This window comes from Terrapene carolina, unplaced genomic scaffold (assembly GCF_002925995.2).
Source record: "Terrapene carolina triunguis isolate 2854851 unplaced genomic scaffold, T_m_triunguis-2.0 Scaffold95, whole genome shotgun sequence".
In the NCBI taxonomy this organism is placed as follows: domain Eukaryota; kingdom Metazoa; phylum Chordata; order Testudines; family Emydidae; genus Terrapene; species Terrapene triunguis.
In genome coordinates, this window is record NW_020664446.1 from 31,060,743 (window position 1) to 31,084,332 (window position 23,590).

The following is a 23,590-nucleotide window of genomic DNA, read 5'->3' on the forward strand; positions in this document are numbered from 1 at the left end:
ACTGTCAATAGAGAGAGATAAAGCTGATGACAGAATACAAGGGATTGTTATTCATTATTCATAACTGGCTAAAGGTTTAAGTATATAAAGGATATTACGTGATTCTTTTCATAGGTCTTTTATGGTTTAAATAGTTGCCTGGCAAACTGGATGGAGTAACTAGAAAATCATTTTTAAAAGATGCATATATTGTTGCTCTATTACCATATGAAAAAACGAAAACTTCTTTAATTGAAAAAAAAAATCCATTATATTTTGAGTGTAAAACCTCTATGGAGCTTCATCCAAAGGGTACTCATTTAATGACTACTGCAATAGGTGTTGCAGTGGTACTTTGCAGGACTGCATTGACATTTTGTTTTGTCAGTATTTGTATAGACGTTAAACTTATTTGGTTAGATGGTGTCTTGCAGTACTGCAGTCCACAGCTTTAGCTGAACTACCCAGCTCTGCCGTGGAACGTCATTCATCAAGAATAAAAGCTCCAAACTGGATTTCTAAGGATGACTCGCAGATCCCAGTGGTGGAGGAGCTACATGACTGCAGGAGGTGGTGGGTCTGGGGCTTTTGTCTTGCTAGGAAGTAGCAACTACAGGAATAAGGTTCTCTGGCCCTTTTATCTCCAGAAGACCATGTGTGGTTTCTGTCATGGCTTGGGTGCTCCATTGATTGCTGTTGCCTACTGGTCTCTGTTGGAGGATCGCTTTACTAGCAGGACTGCTAGAAATTCCAGTCTCCACTTTTCCATCCTCTGACTCATAAAAAGGGCAAATAAACTTTTCAGCCTCTGAGGCAGAAATCCCCGAATTTTCGGTCTCAGGAGAACTAGTACTGTCGAAATCAGTTTCCAGGACTGAAAGAACCACTGGACAGAACAGAGTGCTCTCCCTATATATCTGAAAGACAAGAGTAGAAAAACATTTATTTTTAAAAAGATGTTGGGGTAACAATCGAGCTCCATGTATTGCTGAAATAGTGCCTGACAAAAATCTAATATTAATTGAGTGAGGAAATTGGGAATCCTACCTAGCAACTGTTTATATAAATCCCTCTCTAGTTAGTTGTACTAAATTCTTAGTTGTAATTTTCTTAGATGCAGATACTTCAGGAGATGTTCTGGACCAGAAGATGCAAACGGCCTTAGGGATTTTCAGATGTGTAGACTCTCAGCCAGGAGCGGCTATTAATGCTGCATTGTTCTTCAAGAAAACCATGTAATGGCTTGCCCAGTTCCATATAGATTTTGCAGTACAGTCACAGATAACTAAGGAATGGTTCGATTCCTGTATTGCTGTTACAGTCCTTATTGAAATAGCCTATGTCTCTGTTGTATTAGTCGCATATATAATCAACTCCTTGGTGTCAAGGTTAAATTTTATCACTGTAAGAAAGCAAAACAGTTCTGTAGGAATCTTAACTTTTCATTTTAATACTCTTATAGCAATTATTCAATCTGATCCCTACAGCCAGCTCTCTCTCTGTTACGAATAAAATCCAGATTTTGTTTAAAAGCAGAAGCAGGAGTAAAGTGGTTATTTTGACTTTTCCTTCATCCAGCATTTAATAGGAGGGAGATGGCACTTTCCTAAAAGTGGTCTATGATAACAGAAGGGTGTTATCTACAATAAGTGATGGTTACTTCATAGAATTTCTGACTCTACTTTCAGGTGATCAGAGAGAAATATTATGAAGAGTGCAGTGTCTGAGAATATTTTTATGAATAGTTAAGTGTTTGGTTTGTCTCACTGTGTGGATGGAGTTATCTGCTGATAACTCCCTGTTTACCAGCCACCATGCATCAGTCAGTGGTTAAGATGGCTCTGACAGGTTTTAATCGCACTGATTTTACTTGTTAATAGTGGTCTTGCCACTTCCCCCCAGTCTCTTGTCATCTTGTGGTTTGACTGTTGTAGTTCCTTTTACTTGGGGCATTTTTATCACCCTGTCACTTGGACATACTCTGGGCACATAAGGGCAACAAGGCTATAAAAATGCGTGTGGCATTACTGCTGCTGGAGCCTGCAACAGTGGGACACTTCCTTAAAAAGTGCAGAAGCAGCCAAAGTCATACTTCAGAGTTAATTCCCAATTGAGATGAACAGAAACAATTAGCATGTCTGTATCAAGATAGCTTTCTTTAGACTGAGGACCACACACAGCCTTTTCAGTGTGTACTGATGCAGTGCTTATCTTCACAAGCATAAGGGCTAAAAACTACAAGAGTGCATGTACAGTAGCAAGCTTCACAGCCATAATTCACTACCTGTGCAGCTCCACCAGTTTTAACGATACTGGAAGCTGAAGTGGAGATAGTGCTCAGACTTAGTATGGTTATATAACATGGTGAACAAAATATCTGTGTCCTGCCTCTATTTACAGCTTCCACCATTGCTATTACTAGGGAATTGCACTAGTGATGTATTATAGCTGTGAAATTTGCAAGTGTACAGAAGGCCAAAGGCTAAAAAAGGGTGACACAGCAGCCCTTGTCACAAAATAGCATTGTGAGTTCTTTGTGGTCTCTATTTACTCCAGCCCATATTTGCTTAGTTTAGAAAGGAAAAAAATGGAATTTTTTAACTGCCTGCCCTGCACACTTGTCTAGAATCTGAATGTCAAGCTGGGTCCTTTACTTTGCAGGTATTACATCAGTAATACAGATTCTGCAGACCAAATTCTGCATCTTGTCTATTCTGTGCAACCTGTCTTTGGTATACTTCTATGGGTGTAACTTAGGGGCAGAAGTTGGCATGTGGAAGACGCCAGCATGTGGAAGATGCCTGAAAGCCTTTACAGTTCTGGATCCAAAAACATCTTACAAAGTAGATATGAATAAAGAGGAGAAAATGGGGAGTGGGGTGGTGTTAATTAGGTATGGGGCAGAAGTAAGATTTGAGTGACTTAACTGCATTTCCATAGCTTCAAATGCTTTGGTTTCTTTTAAAGTTAAGATTAGTCTGACTGTCCTTGATTCTAATGACTGGCTTTTAACCACAGTGTTTTAACAGTACTTAATCCTTAAATCACTGACATGTTGTCAGCCTTAACTCCAGTTTAACTAAATTTTTGGTCTGGTAAATTCTTAAGCTGGAGAGCCTTCATATTTTGCATGCTTTTTGCAAAATACTATGGAACCTTTAATTTAAGGACAAGCAAAGGGAGCTGGGTATAACCTTTTGAAAGCAATGTACCATATTGCAGCAAAAAAGAATCAGCATTGGATGTGAGTCAAGTCCGTATGTCAAGTTTGAACTTGAAGTCTCCTAGCTCACAATTACAGGTACCACCACTTGAGGAATTTATCAGGCCCCGATTAACGTAATTTAATGTGAGCATACAGTTGTGTGGCAAATCAGTGCATGCAGATGCATCCAGCCATTTCTGTGTGCAGATACCTAATTTGCATGTACAAGTGTGCATAAACTGAAAACAACTCAAAAGAACGAAATCTTTTAAAAAATATTACCTTTTCCTAAATCTTTGGTTGGGTCGTCATTTTACCCATTTTTTATTTCTAAAACCATGCAAAAGAGGTTTTTCTGATTTACTTGCAGGAGTCTGACTTCCTAATTCTGATTCTACCCAAAAAGCAATATGACCTAGTATGCTAAGTTGGAAGTAGCAGACTATGGCAGGTTGTAATTTTCTCTTTTGAAAATTGAATGAACGGAGCAAAATTTTCAGAAGTTGGATTGGTCAATCTGAATAAACACACAGGACAGTGACATGAACCCCATCTATCCAAACATCTGGATCTAAGCCACAGATGTTAATTATCATTTTAAAGGCTTTACCAGGCATTATTACTTGGGTGCTCAACCAGCAGTTCAGGATCACATACAAATATCAGGCAAATTGGGTGTGGCATTAAACTATGTTAAAATGTATTGTGCATGCTATCTATAATACATATTGAATGTATGATCCAAGTAAATGCAACATAAAGAAATGCAGAGTAGACTTACATATTTTAAAGTTATTTCACCTGCAAAAGTGACTTAATATCTGCCTATTTAATTGTTTCGAGATCATACTTTGGGAAGCTGGCATCTGCTTATAATTATCTTGCATTAGTACATTTATTTTTGATTCCCTACATTGATAAATAATCTGTGGCCCTTCAGAGTACGAATAGCTGGACGTTTAGGAACTGCTGATTATATTCTAAATCTGTTCTTTTTTGCTTTAAGCAATGATACCCATATGATCTTGGGGTAATTGTGGTGTGGAACATTTGATAAATGAATTCTGTTCAGCTGCAGAACTGACAGCAGTGACTGATATAGCTAAGGTGCGCTAGTGGTTTAATTCTAGCTTGGTTGGAATATAGAAGTAGCATTTATTCACTGTTTTAAAATACTACTTTATGTACATGATAGTTTTTCTTATTGAACTGAAAGTGTCTCTTTTTTGCCCTATACATTTTCAGTATTTTGCTTGGTATTTTGGAGGCAAAAGTGTAATACCTCAAGTTCTTTCCTCACACCAATAAAACATTGTTAATATAATTCATTCATTTAGTAGAGAATGGTTCTTTTTAAGTTAAGTTTTAGTTGGCAAATACAAATAGTACAATCTAAATGTCTAAAATAGTGTGGAAGGAAATTTATTATAGGTGGCACAGGTAGCAACGTTTATAGTTAAGGTAGCCCAACATTTTCCCTTAAAAGATGCTGGTTTTTGTTAATTATAATTTTGCCAAAATTAAACAGTTTGAGCTGAAATTTTCTATTATGCATATCTGCCTCAGACTGGTTTTTAATCTAAAATGGTTCAGCCATTTGAGAATAAGATTAAGGAAAAATTATATATTTGCTTATTTAAAAAACAAAAGCCTTAGATGGATATAAGTGCTTTGGAGCATAGGATTGCCTTGGTCAGGGATGTACTTTTTGCTGTCTCAGTGGAGAAAAAAAGCTCAAAATTTGTCCATGTTATGACTGAGCCTCTGAAAAATCTCAGTTCATACGTGCAGTGTGGAGACTTGTTAGTTTGGTAGCTAAATTTTTTTTTATGATTCCATCTGTACTGAGCATGCTTCAAATCACACAGCTCCTACATCCCATAAAAATGACATATGTACCTACCTCACAGGCCTTGGGGTCTGAGTAGGAGTTTCCCTGCAATTGGTCCTCCCAGCTAATAAGGGCAGCTGTGGTACCAGAACTGAGCTCAGGGAGACTTTCTCCTTTCCTCTCAATGCTTTCCCTGGCTCTTCCCCAGGCAACACAGCAGGGCATCTAAAAAGCAATGATTTATTTGAAAAAAATAAGAGAAATTGGATTTTTATTTTGTTTAAATTATACGCTTTTCTGTTTAAACCTGTTTAAAATGAAATCAGAGTTTAATATAAAATGTTAAGGCCTAAACACACAATTTCTTAAAACATTTAAATAAAAAAATTAATGTGGAATCTGTAAGTCTCTATCAAAAACTTTGTGTTAAAAGCTGCTTTTCTGTATAAAGAAATAATCAGGGAGGAAAAATCCAACATTTGAGGTCAAGCTTTATAAATATGGCACAATAGGGGGATAGGAAAAAGGCACGAGCTGGAAGGGGAGGATTGTACAGGAACAGAGTCCATAATAACCTAGAATTGAACCCATTAGTCATGAGTCAGTGTTCCTTTGCTGTCTAGCAAATAGCTGTGAAACTCATTGGCAGAGTGTCTCCATTCCCCTCTAGTGGCAGTTGTACACATAAGAAGACTTTTACTGCATCTGTTTACTCAAGTAGTAGAGGACTTTACCGTGGATAAAGATCTCAGCCTTGCCCAGGACCCATATTAGGGGTTAGTATGGTACCACATGATGAAATTTATTTTATTTTTTTTAGCTTAAACACTGAAAACTTAGTTAATAACATTAAGGTTGCAAAGGCAAGCACTCAAAAGCTAGGAAATGCCAGAAATAAGGTTGCTTATTCAACCTAAATTCAGACCCCTTGTGCATATGCATTAATCTTTAATTACATAATCAAGACTGGGTTTTTTCCCTACAAAATCCCTGCCTCATTCAGCACACAGGTCGAGTACTTATAGCAATAAAAATGTAGTTACATTAAAAGTCAATAAACAGCTGAATAAAATTAATGTGTTTTAAACAGTTTAAAGGGACACTAGTTAATTATACTTTATTAGAACAGTTTAATAACTTAAGATGTTAAAATCCTAACTTGTTAAAATTAACTTATTTTTCACTGCTCATTAACTAATGTTTACCTTTGGTATGCCATTCAGTTGCTTAAATAATATAAACTAATCATTTTTTCCTTTCTGGTTCTTGGGCACTCAGTATTTGAGTGCTAAACATAGCAGAAAGATGTTTAAATTAAACAATATGCAGTAAAACATTTCCTGAAAACTCTTATGTTCAACAGTAAGTATTTAACAACATTTCTTTTTCAAAATCTAATTTTGGAGCTTATGTTTTGAGGACACCATGGATATCTCAAATTAGACAATGATAGTTCTTCTTAAAATCGAGATGATGGGGGCATAATTTTAATGAGGCCACTGAAAGATTTGCGACTTTTATTGCAATTATTTCTTAATAGTAAACTTCTACATAGTGAACAAGCAGGTAATTACTCATGGAATCTGAAATATTTGTAGGCTCTACCTTTAAAATTAATTAATATATGAAATAAGGCAGCAAAAGTTGATTCAGTGTGAAACAAATCATGGAGTTGTTAATTTTGAAGTTTTATAAACACTTTAAGCCAGAACCATATTTCATATTCTTTTGAAAACTATATCCCGGGTGCCTAGAGACAAAGTGCATTAGTGGTTAGAATGGGGTCTGGAACTTGTTCTCTTCCTTCCTATACAGATCTCATAACCTCTCCATGCCGTAATTTTGCTTAACTGTAAATAACCCACCCTTTGTAAAATAATTTGAGGTACTTTGATGAGAAGTGCTCTATAAGTTCCAAGTATTGATACTATATCCAGATAACATTTACAGCATTGTGGTTATTTTTGTAACTAAAGTGTTTTTTGGTGCCTTTGTAACATTCTGGTGATGGGATACTGTCATACTCAGATGCCTCAACTCTTCTCCTTGTTGGATGTTTAATACCAATATGATGCATTACACTTTGTGTTAGCCTTCATCACAAACACACAGTGGTTTTGAGTTTGTTTTGCAAGGACCATACTGTTGGCATAGCTGTCTGTTTTTGATTAAAGCAGACAGCAAAGCATGTGTTTTGCAGTGGTTCTGAGGTGGGTAGAAGCATGGATAATACATTAAGAACATGTACTTTGCAAATATCTATCAAGTGATTCAGATTTTGAGTCTACAACTTTGACATTGACTAATTGCTCAATTATCAAACTGAATTAATAGTGCTTAAGTATTCAAAAATATTTTAAAACTAATATTTTGCTGACAAACATTATTGCATTATTAATAAGAAAAGTTTGCTCTGCAAAAGACGTATTGGTGTTCTTGGTGATACAAGGAGTGACAAGTGTAATTGCCCTCTCCAGGTTCAAGGTGTTTTTTTTTGTTTGTTTTTGTTTTTTTAAACTGCTTTACATGTAAAAATATTATCTATAAGTGTTGTTTATATATATATTGGTACTTTTGTCTGATATGTGTTTGTTTTAATTACAGAAGTTGCTGGGTGTGTTTTGCCACCGATGAAGATGATCGAACAGCGGAGTGGGTGAGACCTTGCAGGTGTAGAGGCTCTACAAAATGGGTTCACCAGACTTGTCTACAGCGTTGGGTGGATGAAAAACAGAGAGGAAACAGTACAGCTCGAGTTGCATGTCCTCAGTGCAATGCAGAATACTTAATAGTATTTCCAAAGCTAGGTAAGAGATGTGCAGTTAAATTCAGATACAGTGTAATTGTATCAATATTTATACTCTACTTATTTTATGCAAAACTTCCAGTATCTAACTTCTGTTTGGCATGTAAACTTCTGTGTTGTGAAACACACCAGGACTTGCTAATTCATCATTTAAGTTGTTGGTGCTCTTTGGAAAATTGATGCAGAAATTTGCAAGTAATGCATCTGTCCTGGTTTAGTTCACCGCATCCTGAAAACTTTAGACAGCTTCTGCCCTGTAGATGAGCTGAGACCAATAGCTCACTATAATCATACCCCAGAATCCTTTGCCAGCCTGTAGAGGAGACTGTTTTTAGTCAGCTGAGGGGCAGAGAAGGGAGCCTGCCTGCAGATTTGTAACAATGTCCCTAATATTACCTGAAAGTATTTTTATATTTAATTTGTATAGGACACCGTGAGTACTGCTCTGTACCCAAGAGACGACAGTATTGTAGTAGAAAAGGGGAGGGGATACTGTTCCAAGCTCCATCCACATGAGTTGCCAAAATTACTCCTGAGAGCATTCTGCACCTAAAAATTCTGTCAAAAAATTAAAAATTCTTCACACAATATTTTAAAATTCTGCACAATTCTGTAAATTTTATTTGTCAAATGAATGTGGAAGCTCCAGCATGGCATTGTGAAGCACAGGCCACTGGCTGCACAGAAGTGAGAGATCACTATGCTGTTCCCCCGCAGGACACGGACTCAGTGGTGAGGCTGCACCCAACCCTGACACAGCGTAAGGACTGGGTCCGCCCCAGAAACACCCCAGTGCCCTGCCCCTCTGTGCCAGGTGCACCAGGTGTGGGCAGGCAGGCTCAGCAAGGCAGGATCCAAGTGTGGAGGGGCTTAGTGTGGGGGGTCCAGGGGTGGGTTGAGAGGGGTCTATGTGGGGCAATCTGGGTGCGGGCGGTTCAGTGAGGGATCTGGGGGGGGGGGAATCTTGATGCATGGGGGGTTCTGGGTGCAACAGTAATGGGACTCTGCAGGGGGGTCAGGTGAAGGTGGTTGGGGCTTAGCAGGGGAGTCTGGGTGTGGGGGGGTCCAGATGCTGGGGGTGTGGGGCTCAGTGGGGTGGGGATCCAAGTGCAGCTGGTTGGGGCTCGGTAGGGTTGGGATCCGGGTGCGGGTAGCTCGTTTGGTGGTCCAGGTGCAGGGGCAGTGGGGCTTGTGGGGGGGTTCTGGGTGAAGGGGGGCTGAGGCTTAGCGGGAGGGTCTGGATTTGAGGGGGTCTGGATGCACAGTGGTTGTGTGGATGGGGGAGCAGCTCCCTGTACAGAGATCACTCCCTCTGCAGCTGAGGAGCCATGGGTGCAGGAAGTGCGAGGGCGGGGTGGGAGTTTGCAGAGCTTCCTACAGCTGGGGGAGAAATCTGGGGGTGGGTGTGACATGGCCCCAGATGCCATGCAGGAGAAGAGGAAGTCCAGTCCTCCCCAGCCCAGCCGGGACTAGCAGCTGAGCCCAGTGCAGGGTAGGAGCTACCAACCGGGTCTTCCCCTGCCTCACAGTGATTTACTTCTCTGCCGGCTGCCCTGGGCACCTGAAACATACCGCTGGGGAAAGTCACATGACCACGCTTGTGGCTTCCCTTTGCTTCCCTATCAGAAAGTCATTTTTCTGCAGGGAAGCAAAGAAATCTGCGGGGGACATAAATTCTGTGCGTTTGCAGTGGCGCAGAATTCCCCCAAGAGTACAAAATGCTGCTCACAATAGATTGTTACCTTCTGTGGGGCTACAACTTGTACCTGGTCTCTGTTAGGCTCCTTCTTGATTAGGGGTGAGGGGAAATACAAGTGTGGTATGTCTAAACTCCACTAACTTGTGGCACAAAATGGAGATGTCACTAAATTGTGCAGTTCTTCGATCCTCCTCCTCCTCCTTCCTTACATGAAAGATGAAACAGTTAACAATATTGGCATTTAAATTGTCACTGGGTATCTAAGTTAACACTGCACTAAGATAAATGGGGTAGTTTGCACCTCAGTGCTTTTTGTTCCAGACTCTCACTAGACTCATGTCTGCATCAGTTCCTCGGTTCGCATTTTTGAGATTTTCTTTGCAACCATGACAGCTAGAGACTTAATTTCTGTTTAAAAATCAGTATTGCTAACACTTGTGAATTAATCATGAATCCCAGTATTTTGGTGTTTGCAAGGGGATTTTGTTGCGAAGACTGGAGAGGCAAATCCGTTCCCCACGATTCTCGGGTCTGGATGCATGGGCAGAGCTCTGTACCGGAGCCTGTGTGAGTCTACACTGCCAAGAAAATCCCACAGCACAAAGTGTCAGAGCCTGGGTCAACTGACTTGGGCTCATGAGTCTCTGGCTGTGGGGCTAAAAATATCAGTGTAGATGTTTGGGCTTGGGCTGGAGCCTGAGCTCTGAAACCTGGTGAACAACTACACTGCTACTTTTAGCTCTGCAAGCCTGAATCAGTTGACCTGGGTTCTGAGACCCTGCGCTGAAGCTCTTTTATTTGCAGTGTAGATATACCCTGTGTAGCTGAGAACTTGGATTTGACCTTGCCACTTAGGGCTAATCCCTTCATGCAGGAGTCAGAGAGAAGTTGCTGCTGGGTCCAGGACACCAGAATCAACAGCAACGCTTCCCTGCCTCCCACTGGAGTTCTCCTCTGCCCAGAACCCAACAGCTGCTCATTCCGGAGGAGTTGGAGAAGTCCTGCAGCTGCAGTTGTGGGCAGAGGAGAAGCCTCAGGGTAATTTAAGGGAAGGATAATTAAAGTACACATTATTTTTAGCTATTTGGATACTTGAGATTTTTTTAAAAAACTAAATTGTATTGCAGTAGGATGACACATACGTAGCTGATCAAACTTATGCAAAAAAGGAGAATGACCTATTTTTGAAGCGCTTTGAATATGAGAATTGATTTATAATCCTTAATTTAAAAAAAAAAAACATTACTGCATGTCTCAGCTGGATTACAGCAATACCTGGGAATGAAGTCTTCAGCACTTTGGAAACTGCAGCTAGTATAGAACACTGCAGCGCATCTTCTCAGCAACACAGGCTACTGTGAGCACATCAAACCTGACCTCCATTGGCTTCTCATAGGGTTTCGAATCAAGTTAAAGGTCTCGGGCCTTACTGTCAAAGCACTCCATAGCATTGGCTCAGGATTTCTAAGAGACAGCTTCAAGCTTCAGGATGAAGACAGTGGTGGATAACTACGCTGCTGTGGCACAATGGAACTCTCCTCAATAAGATTAAAGCTTGTCTAATAGGGAAACAGAACTTTATCCAGGAATAGTTTGAGACTATGAAATGAACTCCCCCAAGAACTGAAGACCATCACTACTCGCTATTTTCCACTCCAAGTGCAAGACACATTTCTTTAACATTGTCTTCTTTAACAAACACTTAGAAACAGGTATAGTTTGTTTAAAAAAAACTCACAAAAACCAAACCCTACTAAGACACCTAACTGCACATGCTTGTCCCTCGGGAGAGGATGAGAAAACAAATACCACATGACAGATGTGTAGCCATGTTGCTCAATGCACTACTGGAAGGCACTCAGATATTATGGCGATGTGTGGTGTAAGAACCTATATAGAATATAATAGGGTTACAGAAAGCTCTGCTTGGGTTAGGGTTTTTGCAATTACCAAAGGTGGTTGATATTGTAAAGACATTCTTCCATGTAAAGATCTTTGAGGCTCACACAAAGATTTATTGAAAAATAATTGGAAAACTTGATACATAGAGTACTTTGTGCTTCTTGGATGTTCATTGTTCATTTTCCAGTTCCATTTTGTAGTCCTCCTGCAGGAGGAGAATATGGAGGAAAGGTGGAAAACTGGGAGAGGAGAGAGTCAAGACAGTAGGAAATGGATGGTAGTGCCCCGTCTGAAGGAGGAGAGAGGAAGTGGAGCATCCAGGGAGAAGTGCACATTTGTGTGCATTAAAGGTTGACTTTTCAACCTGAAATTAATCACATGTACGTACTGGCAGAGGCATCCAAGGGAATTAGTCAAGACATGATAAAAAAAAAAATCAACTCAAATTTAAAAAAAAAATCTCATTACTTTCAGGGAACTAACTCTTGATATTTGATCTCTTGAGATTGGCAATACTGATAAACGAATGCTAAGATTCAAAATAGTAGCTTCAGAGAAATGTTGGTATGATATATGGGCATGTAATGACTCTTTCAGAACCATGACTGTGGTCACTAAAGTAATGTATAATCATTTGGACACTTTGTTACATGCCTGAGTTCTGCATGCAGCAGGTAAGAAGTAGTTTTATTACAGGCATATTGCAGATTTTAAGATTCCCTGAATTCTCCTAGTAGCCAGACATAGAGCATCATCCTGATGCAGCACATCTAGTTTTAAGCTTTTTCCTTAACTTTTATATCTGTATGTTGAATGTTTGTCTTTAGCTGGCTTTTGGGAGATTCATTATTTTAGTTATTTATTTAGCATCAGAGGTAATAAATAGTGCGTTACTAAAGAAAATATAGTTCCTGCCCCAAGAAGCTTAAAACAAGTGTGAGTATGACAAAGAAGGATGCAGGGAAAGATGTTAGGAAGGGAAGGAAGGAGGAATACACAAAGTAAAATTGTGTAGTTACTTGTTTGGCACATTATGCTAACCATCTACATTAAATTTTACAAGGGCAGCTATTCTGCATAGAGGTGAGGATCATAGTTCACTGCTATATTGAAGGCAAATGTATAAAGACTTGCAGCTCCATTTTTAAAGTGCCACTTGTCACCTTGGTCCAGTACAAAAATTGGGAGTGTCTTATATTGCGAGCTCTTTAGAGCAGGGTTCTGTCTTATCTGTTTATACAATGCCCAGTACAATAGGGTCCCAGTTATGTTTGGGCAATTGTATGTTGCCATAATAGATGTCTTTAATAAGGAAGATAGATCTGGTATGTGCAGAGTTGTCTGATAAAGGAAGACTGAGCAGTGTCCTAAGTTGAATTCAGTTGTACAAATACCCTGTTAATACAAAATTCTTCATATGAGAAGAATCATTTGGCTCCAAGAATGGGGAAGAAGGATCTTTTTCTCTGGATAAAAAGGAGCCTCAGGTTGATGTAAGTCAACAGCATTCTGATAAAGAATGACCCTATATGCTAGCATTTTGCATTAGGTTTTTGAATAAACTGCTTTTGATGTTTGAAGTTAGTTTAAAATATTGACTATCTTTTATGGGACAGCAAAGTAGTGATTAGGACTGCATCTACATTTTATCTTAGCAAGGGAGGAGAAATCAAAACTCTAGAGCATTGTCCAGGTGTGCTTTTCCCTATCTAATTAAATTTTACCTTGCATTCTTTCCTGATTTTTCTTTATCTATTTTATTCGTAAAACCCACAGCTTGCTGCTGAAAAAAATCAGTCTAAGGGACTTGTATGGCCCCCATCACCTCAGTATCTGAGCACCTCAATCTAATGTGTTTATCCTCAGAACACCCCCTATTCCCATTTTACAGATGGGGTGCTGAGGCAGAGAGAGTGTAATTGACTTGTATAATATCACATGGGAAGTCTGTGGCAGAGCGGGGAATTGAACACAAGTCTCCCAAACCTCAGACCAGCACCCTAACTATCAGACTGTTGTTCTCACCACTATAGCCCTTATTACTGGCAGCCCTAGAAGGCAGTCAAGGTCACATTATGCCAGAGTTAGAAGAGAACCAGTCTTCAAAGGATCTCACCAGCAGCACTTTCTTATGCAGCAGTAAGTATATTTTTGGAGGTATTGCTGGTGGTGATCTCCAAGAGGCACCAGGGTTGTATGAGGGAGGGAAAGGCAACCGACAGAACTTCCCCATGTGCCACAGTTAAAACTTCTGTACATCAAGAACTCAACTCCCCCATGCTACTGGAAAATATTGTTCCAAAAAGCATTCGCTAAAGCATTAAGTATGAAAGCGAACTATTCTTTTTCTCAAAATTATGATTGGCAATAAAAATTAGTTTCAAAATGAAATGGAATCCACAAATATTTCTGCATGTAAGTGACAATGGATGCTTGTTTTATGCAATCCATTTATATATAATATAGACTTTCAAAGTGAACAAAAATTTGGATGAGATGACTAAATTATGAATTCTTCTCTGCCATTTTAGATTTTTACAGATGAGATTTTAGAGATTTGTTTGAGCATAGGGATAGCTTCCATCATATCTTATTGTCTCTATTATGCCAGACCCAAGTCTGATCCACTTAGTCATACTGCCTCTCAGATTGTCCTCAGTATATGTTTGGGTCACCTCATGTAATTTAACCACTAAACAACACTGTCCTCTTAGAACCAGGGATAGGCAGTGGGGAGCTGCTGGAGCCTTTCACTGCTACTTGTAGCTACATACCACAGCGAAGATGCAGCCTGCCTTTCATTGCAGCATGCAGCTACACATAGCCTATGCAAGCCACAAGTGTAAACAAGAAACCATCTTACAGCACTGAGTGAGTAGTCAACCCCAGCTTTCACACAATGGAAATGGAACCCAACTGTCCAGGATCTCTGCTGTACTCAGATGTACTGTGGACTGACCTGCAGATTGAGCCTTCAAGTCTCCTGCAATAGGAAAGGTTTTAGTTTGTTCTTTTGCAGCTTTGGGGGGGGGAAATGTACAGACACAATTACAAACTGGAGAGGGAGGGACCTTCCCAGGCACATGAGGCAGTGAACGTGTGGGTATGTTACATATCTTCTACTGTCTCATGTTTTAAAAACATGCCTCCTTGTCGAAAATCAGACATTTCGAATGAAACAGGGAAATAGAGGCTATATAACCCATTAAACAATACCAAAGCATAAACCAGAGCTTTGGCATGCAAAGAACTGAACATAGCGTGTAGTACCAGGAAGTTTGTTAGAGTATGTGGAAACAGACCTCGTTGCTCACAAATAAAAACAAACCTAGTAAGTAAAAGATAGCAACGGGCATTGCAACACACTGCTTGACACTCAGCTAGCCAGGTAAGAAAAAACGGAGGGCAATTGGGGCCACATGTTTCTTGATAGCTGCTGGTCTGTACATTTGGATCCATGAAGGGATTTGCACAAGCCGTATTGGTCACTGTTTTTCTTGATGGTTCCAGGCTCAGCGCAGATGCTTATGTATTCTACAAGTGAGGATATGCCGAGCCAGTTTTCACAGGAGAACAAATACTTATGAACACGTCAGTGAAAGGGTTTAAAAGAAAAGTAATATAAATTTGGGGAAAATAAAATTTAGAAGAGGATCACTTGTTGAAGAACACGGATACCGTAAAGGTAACTTTTCATTCTCCTCTGGACCCCACCTCAGAGGACTGACCTCTTCAGTAATCCATTTTAACTCCATCTGTTGTGTAGTTTGTTTTGCTATTTCTCCTCCTTCACATGTTTGAAGTCGGTTTCCCATTATTTGGACCTTCCGTACACTCCATTTATATATCCAAATATAAATTAAATGCATGCAGTTGAGCATAGCTGTCAGACACTAACAATGAATCTATTAGGTCTCACTAGACACTTCATTTCCTTGCTACCAAGTCATTCTGTTAGTGGCACAAATATTGAACATAAACATGAACAGCTAAAATACATGATTATATTACCATCAGCCATGCAAAGTATTTTTTCAAGTGCTGCGTGCTGTACAACGAGTTATAATCTAATAGTATTTTAATACCGACAAAACATTTGGTTTCTTTCTTACAATTTTAAAATCTTAAATTCACTTTGTTTTCAACCTTAGGTAAAAGTAATCTGTGTTCTTCTCATTCAGGTTAGGATGAAAGGAAAACTAGGATATTTTGTCACATTTCTTGCAACACAGGTATTGTAAAGCACTATTAACCATTTGCTGCACTGCCAACCCCAAGCTTTCAAAAATCATGATTTTAAAACATTGGATTATTTTTCTTTGCATTCAGGTTACTGAGCCTATAGGGTGCACACTGTTCATATATTCAGGCTTTTCTCCATTACCTTGGACTCCATTGTCCGCAATATGCAAGTGTGTCATATCTTCTTCACCACATATGAATTACCATCACCAAGATGGCCCAGTGCTTGGATGAGATCAACTCGTGGTTTTTCAATCCAATGAAGGGAGAAGTTATGTTCGGAGACAGAGGAAAGCCCTTTAATTTGCAGGAACAGTGCATTCTCCTTTGGGTGAAGATGCAAACCTACAATTTGTCAATTCATTCCTTAGGTTTAGGAGTATTTCTAGATTCCTTGCTGATGCTAAGTTAGCTTGTAGCATCTGCAAGTAATGCTTTCTATCATCTCTTTTTGGTAAGGAAATGATATCCTGTCCAGGCAGATGATTAACTGGCCTCAGTTATACACACCTTCCTCGCCTCCCATACAGCAAATCAGTATACCTTTGCATGAAGCCATCGGCAATCAGGAAACTTCAAGTAGTACTGAATGCTCCAGTGTGTCTGTTCAGCTACACAGGATATCATGAGCACATCAGACCTGTCCTCTGTTCTGGCTTCCCATAGAATACTGAGTTAAGTTCAAGGTCTCAGTCCTTACCTTCAAGTCATAGATTGCGCAGCCCAGGATGTCTGAAGGATCACCTAAAGTTCCATGATGAAGACCATGGTTAACAACTCTGCTCCCCAGGCTCTTTTTCACACAAGCAAAATTAGTCTGCTAGACAAGCTTTTGAGAGCCAATCCAAGACTTCCACAGGAACAAAAGCCAATCATAAATCTTGCCATTTGCCACTCTGAGTGGATAGCATGCTGCTTTGATCTTGCCTTCTTGCATATAAACACATAGAAGCATGTACTTTAAAAAACAAAAACCCTACCAAAACAAAACAGTATAATACACACACAATTCTACCCCTTTAGGAGAGGATGAGAAAGAAAGGACAAACCACACATAACAGATGTAAGTTGTATTGCTTAGTGTACAACTGGAAGCCACCTAGATACTACCATGATGACTGTGGTATAAGACCTGAATAAAACAGTATGGGCTAGAAACTTTTTTAAAAAGGAGAGCTGAATTCTTGTGTCATCACTTCCCTTAAGGAGCTGGGTCTTTATGAAAACACCAACTATTGCAAGACCCCATAACAATAGTAAGAGTTGGCTACACTGCATTTGGGTGAAAACATTATCTACGATCTTTCTTAGAAAGATCGTATTTCACTTTTCAGCTGCAGTTTCTCTGGTAACATTGAGTTACCTAGCAGATTTACTGCAGTCTGGATGCCCATTCTGTTACCTCAGTTTTCCCTATTCTTGTTGCTGGGCAGGGATTGAAAGTTTTAGGACAGGAGGAAGAATCTGAAATAGTTTTGAAACTTGCTTTGATTTATGATGAATCAAGTAGGATGTAGTAGTCCAGATTGTGGGGTGGGATTGTAATTGCCTTCATTTTCACAAATCTAGTTGCATGCACAGAAAGAAGGCTCAATTTAGCAACCAACTTAAAACTTGTAATGGTGTGATCTTCAGAGGTGCTGAGCATGTGCAGGTCCCAGTGACCTCAGTCTGAGGTTTAGGTATTCAGCTACTACAGAAATCAGGCCATAAATTTTCAAAGTGACTTAGTAGCAAAATAAGAAATATTTATTTCACTAAATCTTATAGTGATTGTCATTTAAGTAAATACTATGCATGTGTACACATTAAAATCCTCAACCTACAGATTCTTAAATATTCAATAAAGATAAACATCTAGTAAGCTTAACATATGTTATGTTGTAATGCTGATTTTTAAAGCACATTTAGAATGACTCACTGTATAGTAATCAACACTGCTGCACAGATGTAGCAAAGGACATTAAAATTTACCATTTTAATACACCGTTTACTCAAACAAGAATTTTAAAAATACAGTTAACGGTCATAAGATGGTCTTGTTTAAAGCATAAGATAGAGAACCAGGAGATCTGTGCTCTCTTCTTAGCTCTGCCATAGATATCATTGTGACCTTGAGCAAGTTTTATGCCTTACTTTACAAGTGTATTCTGAGGTTGAAATAATTACATTTGTGAAGTACTTTGGTTCCTCATTAGAAGGTGCTGTAGGAGCATTGTCATGAAGTTTGCTTTAAAAATAATTTGGCTTGATGTGGCTCAGCCATTTGCAGTGAAGAATAGAGCAGGATTTCTTGATAATATCAGCTGACCTTCTCAAAATGAGGAACACCGTAACAAATGGAGTTGTCATAGCAATATTTTCCTTCTTCCATCACACCCTTTTTCTCTTTAATAAGTCCGTTCGTTCTTTTTGTCTCTTCAGTTTTAGATAAAGCTGAAGTAGTTTATATTGTTGTGAAACTTTTTGGTATGTATCAAGTTTGGGCCAAATCCTGCCCCCACTGTATTTGATGAAGGACTTGGTCCTTTATTTGTTCTAGATATTATTTTAAACATCACAGTGTAAACGAGGGAGAGAGTTTAAAAGGCCAAAGGGTGGTTAGGTGCCCAATTCCCATTGAGAGGTGACTGTGTTGCCCTTTTTTTTTTTAATCCTTTGAAATAAGATGTCAGGTAGTTCAGGCCCAAACGTTAAATTTTATATACCGGTATATTCTTTTGGACAAAACGTGGTAGTAAAATGTTTGCACTCAGTCATTTTATTTTGATTTAAAAATTCTGCTGCAGTATCTAGAACCCAGATGTTTCTGTATTGGCTAGTCCAGTAAAACCAATAAGTTATATTAATCTATTTTCGTTGTCTAAGCTGTATGCAGTGTAAAAAAACCCCCAAAACAAAAACCCTAAATGGTGAAAAGTTAAACTAGGTTTTAAACTTTTTTTTTTGTTATCAGTGCATTAGATTATTGATACATTTTTTAACCTGACGTCCCTTATATTTAAAAAAAGGGCCAGGGTTATGACTTTATAGTACAGTATTCCAGTTTTTATTAGTTCTGCTTTAAAGGGTGGGTCTGCTTGCCCAGATTCTTCACGTCATCACCAATATTAAAGATTTTCAGAACAATATTCAACTCTGTTGCTTCTGTTTATCCCATTGTATTCAGCTGAGAATTAACGGTTTTGTTGGTATGTTAGGCCATGTCTACATAACAAACTTTGGTCGATGCAGATACGTTGGCTTAAAGCCGCTGCAGTTAGTATATCACTTGTGCACGTGCATACTTGGCTCCTTTTGTCAGTGGTGCATACGCTCATCAGAAGTGCTTGTATTGATGCACGGTGCAGTGCACCAGGGATATTTGCTAGTGTGCAACCTGCCACCGTCCAGTGCACTGTTTTTTGGCAAAGTTTTGGCAATGCATGGTGGAGCAGAAACAAGTTGTGCCGGGGTGACTGGGAGCAAGGGGTCAGCTTCTCAGTGTGCAACTGTCTCCATGCCATAATGTCTTCTATATCAGAGGTTCTCAACCTTTTTCTTTCTGATGCCCCCCCCCACATGCTATTAAAAAAAACTCCATGGCCCACTTGTGCCACAGTAACTGGTTTTCTGCATATAAAAGCCAGGGCTGATGTTAGGGGGTAGCAAGCAGGGCAATTGCCTGGGGCCCTCACGAAGCTACATTGCTCAGGTTTCAGCTTCAGTCTTGAGTGACTGGGCTCAGGGACCTGGGCTTCAGCCCTGTGCCCCAGCGAGTCTAATGCTGGCCCTGCTTGTAGGCCCCCCCCCAAAAAAAACCTACTCGAGGCCCCCAGACCCCTGGCTGAGAACTACTGATCTATATCCCATAATTTTCATGTCTTTTTCAAAATCATACAAATCTGTACGGCTCTCCTTACTATCCACCATCTCTGAGAGCATCATGGAGCCTACACAGCTTTGAACTGTTGTCATGAATGTTGCAAGCACAGGACATACAATCCTCTGGTATTTGCAAGAAGAACCAAATCAATGGAACACAACTTTTTGGAGGTTGTTGGTGGTGGTCACGGAGCAGCTCAGATAGTGGAGTGCTGCTTCTGGGTCTGAGAAACAAGCAATGACTTGTGGGATCGCATCGTAATGCAGGCTTGGAATGATGAGCAGTGGCTGCAGAACTTTTGGATGCACAAGCACACATTCCTGGATCTGTGTGCCAGGCTCACCCCAGCCGTCCAGCACAGGGACACCAGAATGAGAGCTACACTGATAGTGGAGAAGCAAGTGGCAATTGCACTGTGGAAACTTGCAATGCAATTTTGCTGCCAATCAGTCGGAAGTTATTTTGGAGTTGGAAAATCCATTATGTGGGTCACTGTAATGCAAGTGTGCAGGGCCATTAATCGCTTCCCGCTATGTAGGACTGTATCTCCTGATAACGTGCAGGATATAGTGGATGGATTTACAGCAGTAGGGTTCCTGAACTGTGGTGGAGCAATAGACGACATGCATGTCTCTATTTTGGCACCAGACCACCTTGCCACAGAGTAAATCAACAGAAAAGGCTACTTTTATCTGGTTATGCAAGCATTAGTGGATCTCTGGGGATGCTTCACAGACATTGATGTGGGCCGATCAGGGAAAGTGCATGACACTCACATCTTTAAGAACATAGGACTTTTCAGAAAACTACAAGCAGGGACTTTCTTTCCTGACTGGATTTCCATTGGGAATGTTGACATTCCAATAGTGATCTTAGGGGACCCAGCCAATCCCTTGCTGCCCTGGTTCAGGCTCATGACAGCACCGAGATTCAACTATCACCTCAGCAGGTGCAGAATGACAGTTGAATGTGCTTTTGGTGGATTGAAGGGTCGCTAGCGTTGTTTATTCACAAAATTGGATCTCAGTGAGAAAAATATCCCATTGGCTTATAGCTATCTGCTGTGTCTTGCATAATATCTGTGAAGCAAAAGGGGAAAAATTTTCACCGAGGTGGAGCGGCTGTCTGGGTTATTAAGAGAGCTCAATACGGAGCTATACGACTCAGGGAGGCTTTGAAAGAGCTTTTCAGCAGTGAGCCACTGTACTTCATTGTGGTGTACTCTGCTTTACCTGGCCCTGCTGTTTTGTGGCCTATTAGGGATTGCTTGGTGTACATGTATAAATATAACACTGTCAATGCATCTATTAATTTTGCTTGTCACTGATCCTATGACTTGCCACACTGTACAGTAACAATTGGTTGCTTTCTGAACGGCTAAGGCACTCAGCAGCATATGTTTTGAACTAATAAAGAGGAATTATGTTCAAAACAATAGAATTTTAATGTGTAACAAAATCAATGAAGAGAAAAATCCATGCAGTTTTTAAGCAAATAGATTAAAACTTAATACATTAATACACCAGAACTTATAAAGGGGAAAGAACATTCATATCCATTGTAGCTACACATACACCAACCTTTCACGGGTCATTGTTTGTGAAGCTGTGATTCTTTCATGTCCCCTGGGATGGCATGGTGAGGATAGTGCAGCAGCCCGGGAGGACATGTGGAATGGTGAGGGAGACTGTAGGGAGGTGCTGCAATGGAGTTCTCCATGGACTGCAGAGGGAGGGCAGCCTGGGATTGTTAAACCTGTAGGTCCACCAGAGTCTGCAGCATCTGTGTTTGCTGGCCTGGTGCATCTTCTTCTTCTTTCCCTGCTGGGACTCCTGGGCCTTTCTCCTCTCCTGTCTTTCTTTCTCTAGGCTGTCTGCATTGTTCAAACTCCAGGCCTGGTACTCACTGTCTGATGCAGCACTGGCTTGCAGGATCTCATTGAATGTGTCATCCTAAGTCCTCTTCTTTCTCCTCCTCATCTGGCTCAGGCGTTCTGTGGAAGGGGAATCCCTAAAGGCTGCAATGGCAGAAGCTGCAGATAAAACATTCAGAGGTACCATTGTCAGTATATTCACAACAGAAAGCAAAACTTAAGATTCAGACCTCTCTTCCATTGCTCCCATAAAGTTTTAAACAATACATGCTCATTGACAATTCTGTTTGGGATTGCTTGTACATGCACCACTCTCATTGCAGCCATGGTGAGTATGGCCCACCAGGGGTGAGGAGGGAATTGCTTGGTTGCATGAAACTGAGTATAGGGCAATGGCATTGAATACTGGCACCATTTTCCACTGGTGGTGGTAATTTTAGCTGATATCTCACTCCTTAGGGTAACAAAGGCAGAGAGAGTACAGCTACTGCTGGTGTCTTGAAGCTGGGTGGGCCCATATGCTGCTGCCTGTGTACTGCAGTTGTACCTGCCAAAGTTATTGCTGACTGGCATGCAAAAGTATCCTATCACGGAGGAAGAAATAAGGCAGTGCTCCCTAGACACCTTCAGGAGAGGATTTCAGAGTACCTCCATGAAAGTTTCATCATGATCTCTCAGGAGGATTCAAAGGAAATCCTTGTGTACATAAACAAGCTGCTCCACATGGCCCTTCTTACCTAACTCTACAGGGCAATGAAAAGCAGATGATAACTTTATCTCTCTGTGTACTACTATATCTTCTAACATGAGTAAATTAATGAAAAGTTGACCACCTCCCACCAAAAAAAAAAAAAAAAAAAACTCATATATGCCACTTCCTTAACTCTGCCTCTGCTGAAATATTCAGCCATGCTTTTGTCTTCTCAACTTTTGCTATTGAAACTCCTTTCTCTGTGGCTTTCCAGTTCCAGGTCTCTAAACTCCATCCATTTGCTGAATTCTACTGTCCCAATTCTCACGTATACTAAGAAATTCCATATATCCTCAAGAAAACATACATTGGCTCCCAAATTTCAGAATCCACTTCAGAACTGCTCTGGTTGTAAGACGTTGCTTCAGCCCACGTCATGGACCTTATCCTATTCCCTTTCTAACTCATCAAGCAAAGTACTCCTCTATACCTGTAGAAGGTTCACTCACTGGTTAGCGTGCTCCCTTGTGCCTGGGCTCAGTGTAGCAGCCCCTGTCTGTCACCCCCTGCTGGCAGGAGCTCGGGCCACCCAGTGCTTTTTCTCTTCTTGTGACTCAGCTCCTCGGTGAGGTCGCTTAGCCTCACCCCTTCCAAAGTCCAAAAAGTCCAAACAAAACCTAAAGTCTAATGTAGGCTCAATAGGTCTTGCCCTTTTACTCTAGAGGTTTATACCTTCTTCTTGCAGGGAAGTGCATTGGGATAACATACTTAGGGACCTAAAGGCAGATGACGCCTGGAATTATTTCAAATTGAAGTTGCATGAGCTGTCCGAGGCCTGTATACCAAGAAAGGGAAAACGATTAGTAGGCAGGAGATTTAGACCTAGCTGGATGAGTGGGCGTCTCAAAGGGGCAATTAAGAAAAAACAGAAAGCATACAAAGAATGGAAGAGGGGAGGGATCAGCAAGGAAACCTACCTTATTGAGGTCTGAGCATGTAGGGATGCGGTGAGAAAGGCCAAAAGCCGTGTAGAGTTGGACCTTGCGAGGGGAATTAAATCAAATAGTAAGAGGTTTTATAGCCATCTAAATAGGAAGAAAACAAAGAAAGAGGAAGTGGGACCGCTGAAGAATGTAGATGGAGTGGAGATTAAGGATAATCTAGGCATGGCACAATATCTAAATGAATATTTTGCATCAGTCTTTAATAAGGCTAATGAAGGGCTTAGGAATAGAGGGAGCAGGACAGAGGGGAATAAAGAAGGAGGGAATGACATTACAGTATTAGAGGTAGCAGTTAAACGGGACCAAATCAGGCGGACCGGATGATCTTCATCCTAGAATATTGAAGGAAGTGGCGCAAGAAATTGCAAGCCCCTTAGGGATAATTTTTAATGAATCTGTAAACTCGGGGGTGGTACCGTTGGACTGGAAAATAGCTAACGTGGTTCCTATTTTCAAGAAGGGGAAAAAAAGCGACCCGGGTAATTACAGGCCT

General features: G+C 40.4%; 1 protein-coding gene across 1 annotated transcript in view; it reads left to right on the top strand.

Moving 5' to 3' along the window:
* MARCHF5 (membrane associated ring-CH-type finger 5) overlaps positions 1 to 23,590 on the top strand; it is a 67,613-nt gene that overhangs the window by 20,167 nt on the left and 23,856 nt on the right. The window contains exon 2 of the mRNA XM_024199003.3: positions 7,620 to 7,822. Coding sequence (XP_024054771.1) covers positions 7,620 to 7,822 — 203 coding nt within the window. The remainder of the gene's footprint in view (positions 1 to 7,619; positions 7,823 to 23,590) is intronic.